Raw genomic sequence first — 13,924 nt, 5'->3', positions numbered from 1 at the left:
ATCGAACTCATGTGGAAGTGGGTTTAGATTCTCAGTGCTGTGCTCTTAACCCGCTGCGCCACCAGGGAGGGCCCTTTTATATTTATTTTTTTATATATTTATGCATATAAGAACTGGGGTACAGGACAGAGGTGCAGGGGTGATTCCCTAGTGAGAGATCAAACTCATGCTGCAGTGACTGGCGATAGCTTGATAGAGCTTACAAGCTTAGACTTTAACCCTTGTGCCACCAAGAAGGCCTGGGTCCCCAAATTTTTCTAAGTGCACAGTTCTCCATCCATCCAAAATGTTTCCCTCTATCCTAAAGGTATCTGGACACATCACAAAGCCTCTGGAACTTGATTTACATGCAGTCAAGGAAAAGGAATTCCATTCATCATCATGCTTCTACATCCTAGCAAGTCCATATTCTGGTAAAGACTGAGAAGCATTATCAGTGTCACCGTGTTTACTTCATTAATTCTTGCGACCGTAACGGACCACTTCCCAAAATATCAGTAATTTCCTGAAGTCCCTCAAGTCCACTCTATAACAGGCACAATTAAATAGTGGCTCAGGGCATATCCAACCTTATTAAGATTATAGGTGCCTTCAAATCCTCAGGCTTTTTAAGGTCAGCAATTCCCTGGACAGAAAGATTCTTGTACATTCTCCAGTTTCTTTAAAACTTCCAAAAGTACATTGGTACAAACCTCTTCTACACCATCCTCCATGGAAATGTGTATAGGAGGCTTCATCATTTATACCAGAACTATGTAGGACCATACCAAAGTTACTAGTTGTCTTTTCTGAAGTTTGTCTCTTCATTCTCTCTATCCAGTATAAGCAAACTGGAACAGATAGTTGGCATGCTAACTATGGAAAGCCAGTTAAAATGTATCCCTCCTCCAACTCCTTGCCCCCAAGTCTGTTTTGGCTCACATACTCTTTTGAGATGTGTTATTCAAGGCACACAGACTTTCTCTTTAGTGAATGTTTCTGAGTGGGTGAACCCAGCTATCTCAATTTCATCTTATTTTAACCCAAAATACCATAATGAGACCATATACTGGTTACTTGAGCTTTCATGTAGGAATTTTAAATTAGCCAAGTCAAAGCTGAACTGGGAAAGCAGAAGATTCAGTTACTAACTAGAAAGGAAAACAAGAATGATACAAAACTGTCCTGGGCCAACAGAACCCCCAAAACAGACTGAGGTCTAAGAGCCTCCAGACTAAAGGCAATATAGTGGAAGGTGGAGATCATTTAGGAAACTTCAGGTTACTAGTTAACCAGACAAAGGCACACTGCCTTAAGTTAGCCAGGGTGTAAGCAGGAACTAGGAATCTTTACTGAAGTTATGATCTGAAGGCAGTAAAAAAAACTCATTTCCAATCCTTCATTTTTTTTTTCCTGTTATCCCCCACGCCCCCTAATTCCCACCCTTTTAAAGAATTTTACCAGCTCTGGTATGGTAAAGTTACTGAGGTCTCTATGACACCAGAGAAGAGAATGAAAAAGAAAAACAAGACAAAATGAAGCTACAGGGTAAAAGGATCACAAAGTGGGCTTAACACACACACATAATGTAAGACTCCCTGCTAGAGTGTTAGTCTGTACATACAGCTATCAAATCACAGGTCAAACTACCAGCACACCACCTCCTGGAAGCCTCTACCTTCATCACAGCCAGGTCACAGTGATCACAGCTTCCTTTCTCAGCCAGGAAGGAAAAAGACCTGGCTGAAAGATACAGGAACCACTTAGGTTTTCAGAAAGCCCAGGTGAACTAGAATTCGGGTTCTAATTGGTCTTTGCGCATTAATGTCTATTACTCAGTTATTTCTGTTACTTCTGTGCCAAACAGTCCTTATTCATTAAGTTGAGAGAAAGAGAGACTTCATCCACTTCAGAGATGGGGCAACTTACTAGGAGCTTACTAAGAGGGCTTATTTGCTAGGGTTTCACAACAAAGTACACAAGGAAATGAATCATGGCAAAACTCAAGATGGCCGAGAGGGGGATAGGAGGAAGGGAATTCTTAAGGATGGCCTCCTGAGAAAGATGACCAGATCACCAAAACTCCTGTTCTTCATCAGCCAGCAAAGGCAGAAGGGACAGCATGGCCTTTGAATAATGACCTAACATTGGACTCTTGACAGCATTTTCAAGAACCACTTTCTTAAGGAGTTCACTCAACTGGTTGTACTTGAAGACCAACATAGGTTACCATCCCAAATTGATCTTTCCCATGTCATCAAACAGCCAGGACCACAGATTCAGATTATCCTCAGTCTCGCCAAACAGTCACGAGAAAGAGTAGAAGGTAAGGAGCCCCCAACTCCTATAAACAGACATGTTGTGTCAACTAAAGTTTATCATTGTTGCATAGGAGATTCACCTCCAACGTTTCTTCTCTCCAAACTCCAAATACTTATAAGTTTTTCTCTATTCAAAAAATACTTTCACATTAAGGGGAGGGTAGCTAAATCTGAAACATCCGCCAATGGTAAAATCTGGATAGACTCAACTCCGTAGGCAGTTGAACAGCAATGTGTCAATCCAGGGGTTCTGACTTGAGCATGTATCACAATGGCTTGAAGGGCTTTTTAAAACAGAGTTCTAGATTCATTAGGCCTGGCTGAGTGTCTGCATTTCTCAACAAAGACCAGGTAATGTGGATGCTGGTGACCAGGGGCCATACTGAGGAACCACCGCACTAATCTAACCTCAACCTAGAACAGGTGCTTAGTACAGAATTATGGGATAGTCTGTAACTCAGTGAAGTAGTCAAAGAACACCAGTCTTTAACTACTCAATTCTATCCCCTCTCAAGCAGGAATCTTTACCAAGAGTTATTTGAATGTCATTTGATAGTACTTCCACATATCTTACTTAATAACAGCACCTGCACAGAGATACTATTCCTTATTATATAGTTGTGGACACAGGTTCAGAGATGGTAAGTGACTTGCCTACATTCACAAAGCCTTAGTTTGGGCTGACTCTGCTATGAAACTCTGTGTACTCAACTTTTATGTGTTCATTTCCCCCAAATAGAAAATTAAAGACAACAATCTCTGCCCTTCCAGTGAGTGCTCCAACTATGCAAATATTCTCATAATGCAAGTTACTCGGTTGGATCAAAGTGAAGGTGTGCATCTTTATGAATCCTGCTCCTACCCAAACTCTCAAAAATCACCCCCAAAGAAATAAGGAGCCAATTCTATCATGGGGTTCACATGGCCATTCATTAAATGAGTCCTAAATTAAATTGAGTCCTAAATTAAAGTTATGGACAAGACAGAAATTTAAGTATAATGTCAAAGTAGAACTAAAGGCTTTTCAGTCTTTCACTCCACTTAAAAGTTCTGGGCCACTGCAAAAACAATATCCCAAAAGACCTTGAATTATTTATTTTAGAAAAGCTAATTTAGTATGTTATAATAGGAAAGCTGTGGAGAATCAGGTAAACCATGATCAAACCAGAACTCTACCTTTAACTGGCTATTTGCCTTAGGGCAAATTTCTTATGCTTACTCTGTCCTCTTTGTAGGCTAGAAGGAAAAGAGTAGAACCCACCTCTCACAGCTTGGAAGATCAAATGAGGAAATGCATGGCAAAGTCCAAGCACATATGTGCTTGGCACATAATAAATGTTCAAATGCATGATAGTTATCAATATTCACCCAGCTTGCCATCATCTGAATGTTAGGATCTCAGTGAGGTTCTTGGCCTATATCCCTGCCCCAGAACAAAGCTGTGGATAAGCTGCCCAAATCCTTTACAATATAATTTTTTGTTACCCCAAATTCCTAAACAGAAGTCTGGAGACAGGGCCCTCCCTGGTGGTACAACAAATTAAAGCACAACACTATGAAGCTAACAGCAGCCACTTCAGCAGGAGTTCGATTCCAGGCCAGGGGGGTGACCCACATGGTACAGCAGGCCTCTCCTGATCTGCCCACTACTCCCCTCAGCAGTGTGCTTCATTAATCTGCCTGTTCTGCTCCCCGCTCTGTCTCTGGTGAATCCTCTCACCACCCTTGCACCTCTGGCCTGTACCCTAGTTCTGTATGTATAAATAAATCTTAAAAAAAAAAAAAAGTCTGGAGATAAAAGGCAGCCCATCCAAATCTGAATCATTAAGTTTCACACTCCTAATTTAACACGGAGCTGACCCACGAACTCCATACCACCTTCAGACCAGAGCAGAACACTCTCCAAAGAGCAAAAGAAAAAAAGAGTCATCTGTATCTGCCAGAGCAGAGTCCTACCTAACAAATAGCAACTAATTGGCAGCATTTGTGCTCAGGTGGCTGGTTCTCTAAGGACAACTTAAAGCAGTAATAAGGTCTAAAGAGAGAGGGGAAATACTGGGTGCGGAAAGTCCAAAGACAACATGTTTCCTCTAAAAGAAAGAACCAAACAAGTAATAACCTTTTATCCTATACCATGTGGCTGAATTCACACTCTTGTTAAAAGTCAAATACCCCTACACCAATCAGGGCTGGGCGTGAACAGCTGGCTCCAGATGCCCACGTGCCCGCAATCAAGCTGTGACCTCAAGGAAACGGAGGCTAAGCTAAAACGCCAAATACACAGAAAACGGGAATTTAATAACTGGTACCACACCAACCATAAACTCCCCTGCTGTCATGCTGGTGCTAGATCTCGAGGGGGAGTTCCTTGTAACAGAGTTGTCTATAAACAAGCAAGTTAACAAGTTTGAGAGGAAAAGGCATACAAAAACCTTGGCTGCTGCTGCTGAGCCACAGAAATCACAAACGTGCCAGCACCACGGGGGAAGTCTAATGCCTAACACCGCAGTCTTGGGAACCCAGAAGCATTTAGGCCGCAAGGAAGCCCAAATGCAAAAGAGAAAGAAAAAAAGCACATGGCACATTTCCTCTTCATATGGGTGACAAATCAGGCGGCACTCTGGGCCCACAAGCACAACCCTGGTGCCTGAAGCCCCTTAGCATTTCATAGCCACATCAACTTCCTGGAGGGCAACAAAAAAATCTGTCCTGGATTACTGGGCGATTTCTAATATGTACCATAACCAACACTAAGTCAACATTTTAGGGATCAAATTTCCTGCTCTGCACCATGATGGAATGCATTCTTGGCATTAGACCTCTTCCCATCTCAGTCCACCCTTGGAAAATGCAGAAACCAACCTGTCCCCAGACCATCTTTTCATATGCACCAGTGACTAACAAAAACAAATAGAAGTTCATTCAGATGTCCCTTCATAGTCAATAAAAACTCACTCCATTCCTTTAAATAGGGGGAGGAGCAATATCAGGGAGAATACTCTTAAGTGGCCAAGTCAACATTCACCCAAATTTGGATTTCTCTAAAACAGGAATTTGACTGAGGAGTTCATCTCAAACTCCTGCTGTCCCAGACAGATGAGCCATTGTGCCCACTTCCAAGCCCTGGAAACTTGATTTTGCACAATGCCAGAATGGCAAGGCAAAAGAAGTTGGAACATTTATTTCTAAGCTAAAATTTCTATTCAAGATTCTATACATCTACACTGGAGCAGGGTAAGCCATCCTTATTCCAGGTGGAATCAATGTAGCAGCCTGGCCACTCCAAGCATCTTCTACTGTTTAGCATCCACTTACAGGCCTTGGAAGTGCCAGAAAACACTGTAGTAATCTAATCACACATGGACTGGCAGGTAAGAGAATCCAAAGTCGTTCTATTTCAGAGGTTTCCATAAGGAACAACCAAGTGTGTACAGCATTTATGAGCCTCCTAGCAACAGTCAACCTCACTGAAAACATTGTTAAAGGCCATTTCTGTGAACAGATGCAAACTGCACATGGGCAGACTTCTCTACCCATAAACCCTCACTGTGAGGCCCGATCCAAGCAACTCAGCTCAAGCACAGCTAACAATCTTCAGACACAGCAGCAGCCTGAGAGTTCCAACAGATACTTCATGGTTCTTGTTTTATTTAAGAAAGGTCAACTAACTGCCAAAAAAGAAAAAAACTCAGGCTCTCTTAATCAAAGCTGAATCACCATCACTACAGAATTGTCCAGGGGACACAACGCTGATGGTGGTATGACTTTCCAAACCCAAAATTACTGGAATAGTCTCCAAACTGGCCTAGAACCTGGCAGGTTGTTGTGAATCCCACTCAACCATAGGGACTACTAAGCCCTGGAACAATTCTCTTTCATGTGATTTTATGGATGGTGTCTAAAGTTTCAAAGTCACTGGAATGAAACAACTACCGGTCTGGGGACAGATGTATAACTGGACTCTGCAAAGTCTAGGGGAGTCCAAGTAGCATTATGAAAAGGCAAATTAATATTGCATCTTTCGCTTTCTTGAGCATTCAGCTTCATAAATCATTGCCTCTGAAAAGTTGCCCCAGACTAACCCTGCCCAACTGATTATTTATTTTTGAATTCCTTCAGCTCACATACTTAAGTCTATCTACACTTAACTGAAACTTGCTTTGCAAGTTTTCCAGATGTGTACATATAAGCATGCTTCCCCAAGAAAACAAAATTCTTCTGAGGAGCTATCTTTTGAGTATCTTCCTATTATCCCATCTGCATGCTCACGCAGTGCTATTTCCCACCCCCATTTGGATCTCCAGATCTCCCTGAGCTAGAAATAACTGCTCTCAGCAACAAGTCTAAGCCTCCCCACCACTACACTGGAAGTACTGGAAAGCCAATGTCCCAAGCTCTTCATATTTCATTTTAAAGCACACCGACAGCCTCTGGTAACCTAGCTGAACCTAAACATTATCATCAGGGCTCTAATTACATTCATATTTCCTATTATCATGCTTAATCAAAAAGGCGTTTGTACAACTCTAGTCTAAAATATGTCTTGTTTTGTGAGGAAACAAGTTATCAGTATCAGACTTCGAGAAGGTAAATCCTGTCATCTCACAAAGCTACCAAAGCAGAATGCCATAGGTAGACAGCTACATTTCCAAAATACTTCTTCCATAAAAGATACTTTTTCATCAATGAAAACCTGTAGTGATTCTAATTCTAAAACAGCAATTTAAAAAAAAAAAAAAAAGGTTAAATCTACCCACAAAGTCCTTCAGGCAGGATTTATTGAGTCTCCAAACATTTGGACCCTGTTCCCAACCAGGAACATAACATACAAACACGCACACAGAATATGCAGAAGACCACTAAAATCTACCCAAATCAATCTTGCCCTTGGAGGAGGTTTAAACCCTGAGAGCCATAGCAGAACAGAGGCCAAGGATGTCCCTGGAGTTGCAATACCTTTTCTTCTTTTTGGCATTCCAAAAATGCAAACCAAACCCAAAAAAAGCCTAACTAAATTACAAAACCTTTCTGAAAGAATAAGGCTTAAATACTCCAAGATTCATAAACCAAGCGTTTGGAGCACACCTCCCTCACTACTGAAATGAAGGACCTTCTTTCCAAACTTCTGTTTATTTTCCCTCTGAAATGACAATCGATTCTGAAGAGTGCTCCAAGTACCCTGGACACCAGTACCACAGAGGCATCTCTCCCAGGGCAACATCTTTTTACTTCAAATCTCTTTCAGGCCATCTCTCAGCCTCTGTGGGCTCCACCTTCAGCACTACCTTTTCCCTGACCCCAAGTCTTTCTCTCTAATGTAATTTTATTCCACCACACGAGAAGAGACTAGCATTATCTTTGCTTGAAAACTGTTTATTAATTTGCCTGTCAAACATTCTATAGAGCCGTTTACATCTTACTGCAGAAACCTCCTGGGTACATATTGACAGCTCAGCAAGTATTTACACAAAGCTCTGAAACATTTGGTTCTTTCAGAGAGGAAGAAGCTGCTGTGTCAAGTCGAGAATTAGCAAACACCTTTCCCTCTACCTTTTCCCCTCTTTTATAAAGAGATGCTTCCTTCTAGCACACCTCTAATACACCTAAATTACACTTTCAAATGACTAAGCCAGAAGCAGAATGGTGATTCAGGCGTGTTGGAGAAGAGAAGGCAGCATTTCCAGGACCACAAGCAAACCCTACCAAGCAGCATGAAAAGCAAGGCCTCACGAAAAGGCATGTACACCCATGCAACAGGCCTGAGATACAGAGCTCGCCCTATTCCAGTTTCAGAAACTTTTTGCTCCTTGCTCAGCTAAATTTACAGGGCAAGTTCAGGCACTCGGATTACAACCAACTGCCCAAACCAGACCTAAACCAGCACAAACACCTTAAGTGTCTGGAGAGCTTAATGCTACCTTCTACCACCTTCCCTTTACCCAAACAGAGAGGGAGTGTTAACGCTGGATTTATGAATACCCATGTCCCATCCCATCCCAAATTTATCTCCTAAATTCCCTCTTGAAGATCCTGAAGCAATTATTTCTCACATCTTGCTTTAATGAAGCCTGCCTAATTTTTCAATTATTATTTAGTGTTTTTAAACCACCAGGCAGGTGGAATGACTTAATGGAAAATAGATTAAGTTTCAAGGCAAACAAATCCAGTGGGCTTCCAACTGTTCAGTGCTTGTGCCTGCAAATCCGCAAGAGAAAACAATTTTGGGTTGCTTGTGCCCAAGGAAGAAAGATGGCCTCAACCCCCCCTACGGAACGCTGTCTTCATAACAAACCAGGTGTGGAAACACAGATGTATAGCACTGACTTGAAGGTCATGCAGTCCGTCGACTTCATTTTACTGATGAAAAGAATATGAAAAACAGAGAAGGCAAATAAACTGCCCGAAGTCACAGTTTAATCCAGAATCAAAGCCTCTTGAGTCCTATGCTCTTTACCCCTTACCACACACAACTTTGCCACACACAACGTGATGTGCATCAGTAACTATAATGACCAGTCAAAACAAGGAAAAACCCAGATGAAAGCTTTGGGAATCAAATCTCCATTTCAGAGCCCAAGGTATCATGGCTCACTGACAAGAATGCCAACTTATTTTGAATACCATATTTCAGTTAGACTTCCATGCTTCAACTCCATCTAGAACTCCAGGATTTGAAGTCAATCAGGAACCTCTTCCAGGGCAGGAATAGGAACATACCCCCACCAGGACTTTGTGAGCCCATTTTTACATTTTTTTTAAAAAGTTCACTAACCTCTTTGCAAAAAGGCCTGCTATAGATCTCACATCCCAAAGGAGTCAATCTAACATATGAAAGTTTAACGCAACTCAAGACATCTTGTTACAGCAGGTGCCACTGTGATGGTTACTCTGTGAACCTAAAAAAGTCCTCACAAGGTCCAATACAAACAAGATAGCCTTGGTTTGCTCTGCTCTTGCCACCATTCCAACCCCTATGACCCCCTGTTCTTTCACAGACAGTAGAGAAACATGAGGCCCCCACAACTAAGTGCCTCGCGCCATGTGGTTTTCCTGGTCCCTCCTACTTGAGGGAATTCCAAGAGTCCTGTGTTTCAGCCAGCCAGGAATTTCTGCCAGTAGGCATTCCCATAATAAAACTAGGATTCCTTTATTTGTTTCCCAGGAGTCAGAAATATCATTTAATATTTCCATAGCAGGAACTAACTGGCTAAACTGTCACTATCAAGTCCCCCATGATCCTGGGCTACCTATTCTATTTTTCACTCACAAGAACTGCGAGAAGTGGCACCTCATCACGAAGTGGCACCTCATCACTTCTGCCATATTTCATTGTCAAAGCAAGTAGAGAAACCAGCCTAGACTCTGCAGTTACAGAAGGGTTCGGAGAGAGAGGGGGAAGACGGCTATGAGCAAAGCAGCAGGGAGATAGCCTGGAATCTCCAGCGCAGCTAAAGCTAAAAGCATCTCGGGTAGAGCGCTCCACATCAGGTTCAAGCACATCGGGTCAAGCACACACCAGGTTCGAGACTTCATTTCATCAGCAGTAGTAGGCTTCAACGCCTTGAGATGCACTATTACTTACTAAAAAGAATAAAGGAAAAGTTTGTCCACTGGGATTTTCCCAGTTCCTGCGAGAAAGGCATAGCTGCAATGGACACACTCACCTAATTTTTATTTCGTAAAGGCACAGAGTCAAGTGAGCGCAGTGCCACCTTGGCTGTGTTAACCAAGCCTCTGTCAGACACTCTTAACCCAAGACTGAGTTAAGAAGAAAAGGGATCAGGGCAAGACCCTCATAGTGAAGAATGATTAAGAATAGGGAGGGCATTGTGGCCTGACAAGTTTTATTATTAAGTAGCAATTCTGAACAAACTGTCCACCTGCATCCCTCACCTAGACTACATATTTCAAACAGCCCAACAAAACTGAAGTTGTGCAGTCTCTTCCACAAGTAAATGGAGACACTCTGGGTGGACAACCCATTTTCTGGGTCTCAGGCGAGGAGGCACCTGAACTGAAAGGGACAGGACTCTTGGTTGTGGAGTGCCAGTCTAGGGGGCATTCGAAGGCAATCAGACACTCATTCAGGGGAAGCACAGACAAACCAGGACTCTTTCCCCATGCCATTTATTTGGGACAAAACCAGAACATCTAACACACAGAAAGTGCTCAAACAAGTGTTTAAAGACTTAAAAACACAAATCACTATTTAATAAGGATGGTTATACCCCCTCCAAAATGTGTGAACATCCTTAAACCAGAATTTATATTAACTTTAACTTTTAAAAGCCAGGACTGACCCCCAAATTACTGCTCCAATAGTTTTTAAGAGAGCTATATTTCTCAGGCCCTCCCCCCCAAAAGAGAGAATATATGGGAAAAGAGGTGTACACTACAGAATGGATGTTATTTTCCACGCACACGAGATCCGTGCATCATGGCACATCATGGCAGATGTGGCATATAGGCACAGGACTTCAAACCTGTCATCCAACAATTTTCAAAATTTCCAGCTGAATGGGAGTAGGAAAGCAGCTCTAGGATGGGGAGGCAATATAACTAGTTAGACAGCCTAAGCCAACAAAATCTAGTAGCACAAAAGTACCATCAATACTGCTGGGAGAGGGAACACAACAAGAGATCCCCGCCCTCCACAAAAGACACACGACTCCACAGAACCACCAATATTCCTGATGGAAACACTGGAGACAGAACACGATGGCAAGAGCAAAATTAAAATAATGCACGAAAGTATCAAAAAGTTGTCATTTTAAAGCAAATCTTAAGTATCAATGTGAGGCATACCTTTATTTTCTAGGCTTCAAATTATTATCTTGGAAGGAAAAAAATCTCTTCAAATGCAAAGAAAAACAGCTAGTCAATTGAAATGTCTCCCTCAAAGTTTTTAAATAATTGATGACAAAACAGAAAGCTTGTTTTCTGGATAGTCCAGGAACAAATGATAAATTTCACCAAATCAAGCCTTCAGGAGAAGAAAGTCCCCCTCAACCAACATCCTCAAAGATGTCAGCCTCCCTTTAAATTGAGCTGGTCTCCCAAAGTTCAATTAACAAAAGGAAAAGTGTTAACAAGATTCAACACGTAAACAAAGAACGAGGCTAGTCTTCCTTAAAACAGACCACTTGAATCTAATATGAAATTCTCTCAGAAAGCTTCCAGTTCTCAAAGGAAAAAAAAAAGTTTTCTCCCACCCCCTCCCAGAAAGAGCCCACATGTGCCACTCAATAAAGGTCCAGTAAAATAATTTCAATTCTGCAACGCCAACAGGGTCAAAATTACTCAAGACAAATGCATCTTCAGAGCCATCAAAGAAGTCATTTATACCATCAGGAAAGTCACAAAACCAAAACAAACAGCAAACCCATTGTAGAGAAAAACTCGGCTACTGTTCTGACAACACAGAATCTATTTCAGGCCGCATAAAATATAACAAGCAAAATAAATCCAAGGTACAAGCAAAACGCCACTGCCTCCTCTTTTGTTTCAGGCACAATGTAACAAGGGCAGCCTGTCTGAGGATCTGCTCCTGCTGATACAGTATTGCTGCTTAAACCTCCCTCCTCAAGGTCACAGCCAATTTCAGCTCTGGAATAAAAGGCAGATAGTGGCAGCGATGGTTTGGGTTATCACTGGCAGAAAAGCAGAGTGTAAAAGTTTATGAGCTCATCAGGATTGTTGTACCATTACATCAGAGGCAATTATAAATGGCCAAGAGCAGGAGATGGGGAGCCAATCAGATCACAGATAGGATGTCAACCTAAGACCAACTGTCTCCTGGCTTTGACAGAAGGATTTTACCTCCATAATTCAAATCCCAAACCAAAGCAATCTGCACTTACTACTCCAGTCACTCAGCTGTTTACCAGCACTTCCAGGGAGAAGCCCAGGCCACTGGGCCGACAGAGACTAAGACAGGAGAAGGCCCGGGTTGCCCTGGGTGAACCGCACCCGGCCTCTAGCTGCCCCCAAGCAGGCCCCTGCCCTCCCTCGAGGTCCCCCGGAGGCCGAGGGGCCCCTCCTAGAAAGTAAAGCTGGGGACAGCCTAGAAGAAGGCAGGGGGGGCAGAGAGAGGTGGCAGGTGAGCAAATAACTGTTAGCCCAACTCCCCAGCTCTTAGCACTGCCTACACCCCTAACCAGAGCCCCCAGCACCCCTTCACCCCGGGCCGGGCCCTTCCTCGCACCCTCTACCCCGCACCCCGTCGAAGACCCCCGTTGTTCGAAGAGACCAGGGGAGAGAGAGGGGGACAGCAGACACCTCTGGGAAAGCCCCACACAAAGGCTGAAGGAGGGAAGGAGAGGAAGGCAGACAGGCAGCCATTTTAAGAGAGAAGAGCCAGACAATGGCAGCTCCCCAGCAGTGGGGGCCCCGGCCTGGGGGTAGCCCACGACTGTGGCCTGCTCCCCGCGGTCGCCACCCACTCCCAGGACCCCGCTCGCCCCAGCCCCCTCCCCACTCAGCTGTGTACCTGCGGGGTCCGGGCGAGCGACTGCCCCCCGCCGCCGCTGCTCCCGGGGCTCATGGGCGCGTGGTGGCTCCTTTGTTGGGCCCCTCCCGAGGCGGCCGCCGCCGCCGCCGCCGCAGCCCCCCAGCACTGCGAGGCCATGTCCGCCGGGCCTTTGCCGGCGCCCCCGTCCTGGGGCCCGCCGCCGTAGTCGCCCCCGGGGTAGCCCTGGTAGCCCCGGGCGGAGCTGGGCGACGTGAGCAGTTGGTTGAGGGTGGGAGTGGCGGTGGGCTGGGGGGTTCCCCCGCCGGCTGCGGAGGGGCCGCCTCCCCCCATGGCCCCGAAGCGCTGCTGAGCGAAGGACGAAGACGACGAGGAGGCGGAGGCGCTGGAGGAGGGAGGCGGCTTGGAGCCGGCGGCCGCCGCCGCGCCGGAGCCCGGAGTGCCACCTCTCGGGGAGCTCAGCGCGTAGGCCTGGGGGGGCGGGGGGTAGGCGCTGCGGTTGGGGTAGTAGGAGTTGTACTGGTGGTTGGGGAAGCCGTGGTCGTGCGAGTTCTGCTGGGGCCCCGCGTAGGGCTCCAGGCCCCCGCCGCCGCCGCCGCTCTGCAGCGCTGCCAGGCCAGGGCTTTGTTGTCCGCCATGTTGTTGGTGGAAGACGGCGGCCGCGGCGGCGACGGCAGACGGGCTCCGGCCGTAGGGTTGCCCGAAGCCGTAGGCTGGGGGCGGCAAGGCGGCCGCGGCTGAGTGAGGAGGCGCCCCCACCCCGTCGCTGCTGCCGCCGCCGCCGCCGCCGGGCGGCTCCGTGAGGTTATTGTTCAGGGCGGGCCTAGGGCCCGCGTTCCCGTTCGAGTTCTTCAGGTCCGGCTCCGCGCCCGGCCCGCCGCCGCCGCCGGCTCCGCCGCCACCCCCATTGCTCTCGGCCCCGTCCTGCAGCTCCTTTCCCAGCGGCGGCGGCGGCCCCACGGCGGGGCCCTCGCTTTCCTGCCCGGCGGCTGCCTTCATTTCCCCGCGCTCGGCCGCTGCCGCCGCCACCGCCTCGCCCCCCGCCTCCTCCCGCTGCTGCTGCTCCGCTTTCTTCAGCTCCGAGGGCGGCGGCGGCGGGTTGCCCAGGCTGCTGGCGGCGGCGGGGGCGACCTGCGCGGCCATGATCCCCGCTGTC

General features: G+C 46.0%; 1 protein-coding gene across 2 annotated transcripts in view; it reads right to left on the bottom strand.

The window, feature by feature from the left end:
• Window positions 1-13,918, bottom strand: part of ARID1A (AT rich interactive domain 1A (SWI-like)) — a 68,518-nt gene extending 54,600 nt beyond the window's left edge. For both annotated transcript variants that reach the window (XM_004678659.2, XM_012722416.1), the window contains exon 1: window positions 12,790-13,918. In XM_004678659.2, the coding sequence (XP_004678716.1) occupies window positions 12,790-13,911 (1,122 nt within the window). In that variant the 5' untranslated portion in view covers window positions 13,912-13,918. The remainder of the gene's footprint in view (window positions 1-12,789) is intronic.
• Window positions 13,919-13,924: the final 6 nt, after the last annotated feature.

Source organism: Condylura cristata, unplaced genomic scaffold (assembly GCF_000260355.1).
Source record: "Condylura cristata isolate star-nosed mole 26May11 unplaced genomic scaffold, ConCri1.0 scaffold00008, whole genome shotgun sequence".
NCBI classification, from domain to species: domain Eukaryota; kingdom Metazoa; phylum Chordata; class Mammalia; order Eulipotyphla; family Talpidae; genus Condylura; species Condylura cristata.
This window is presented reverse-complemented; position numbering and strand designations above follow the sequence as displayed.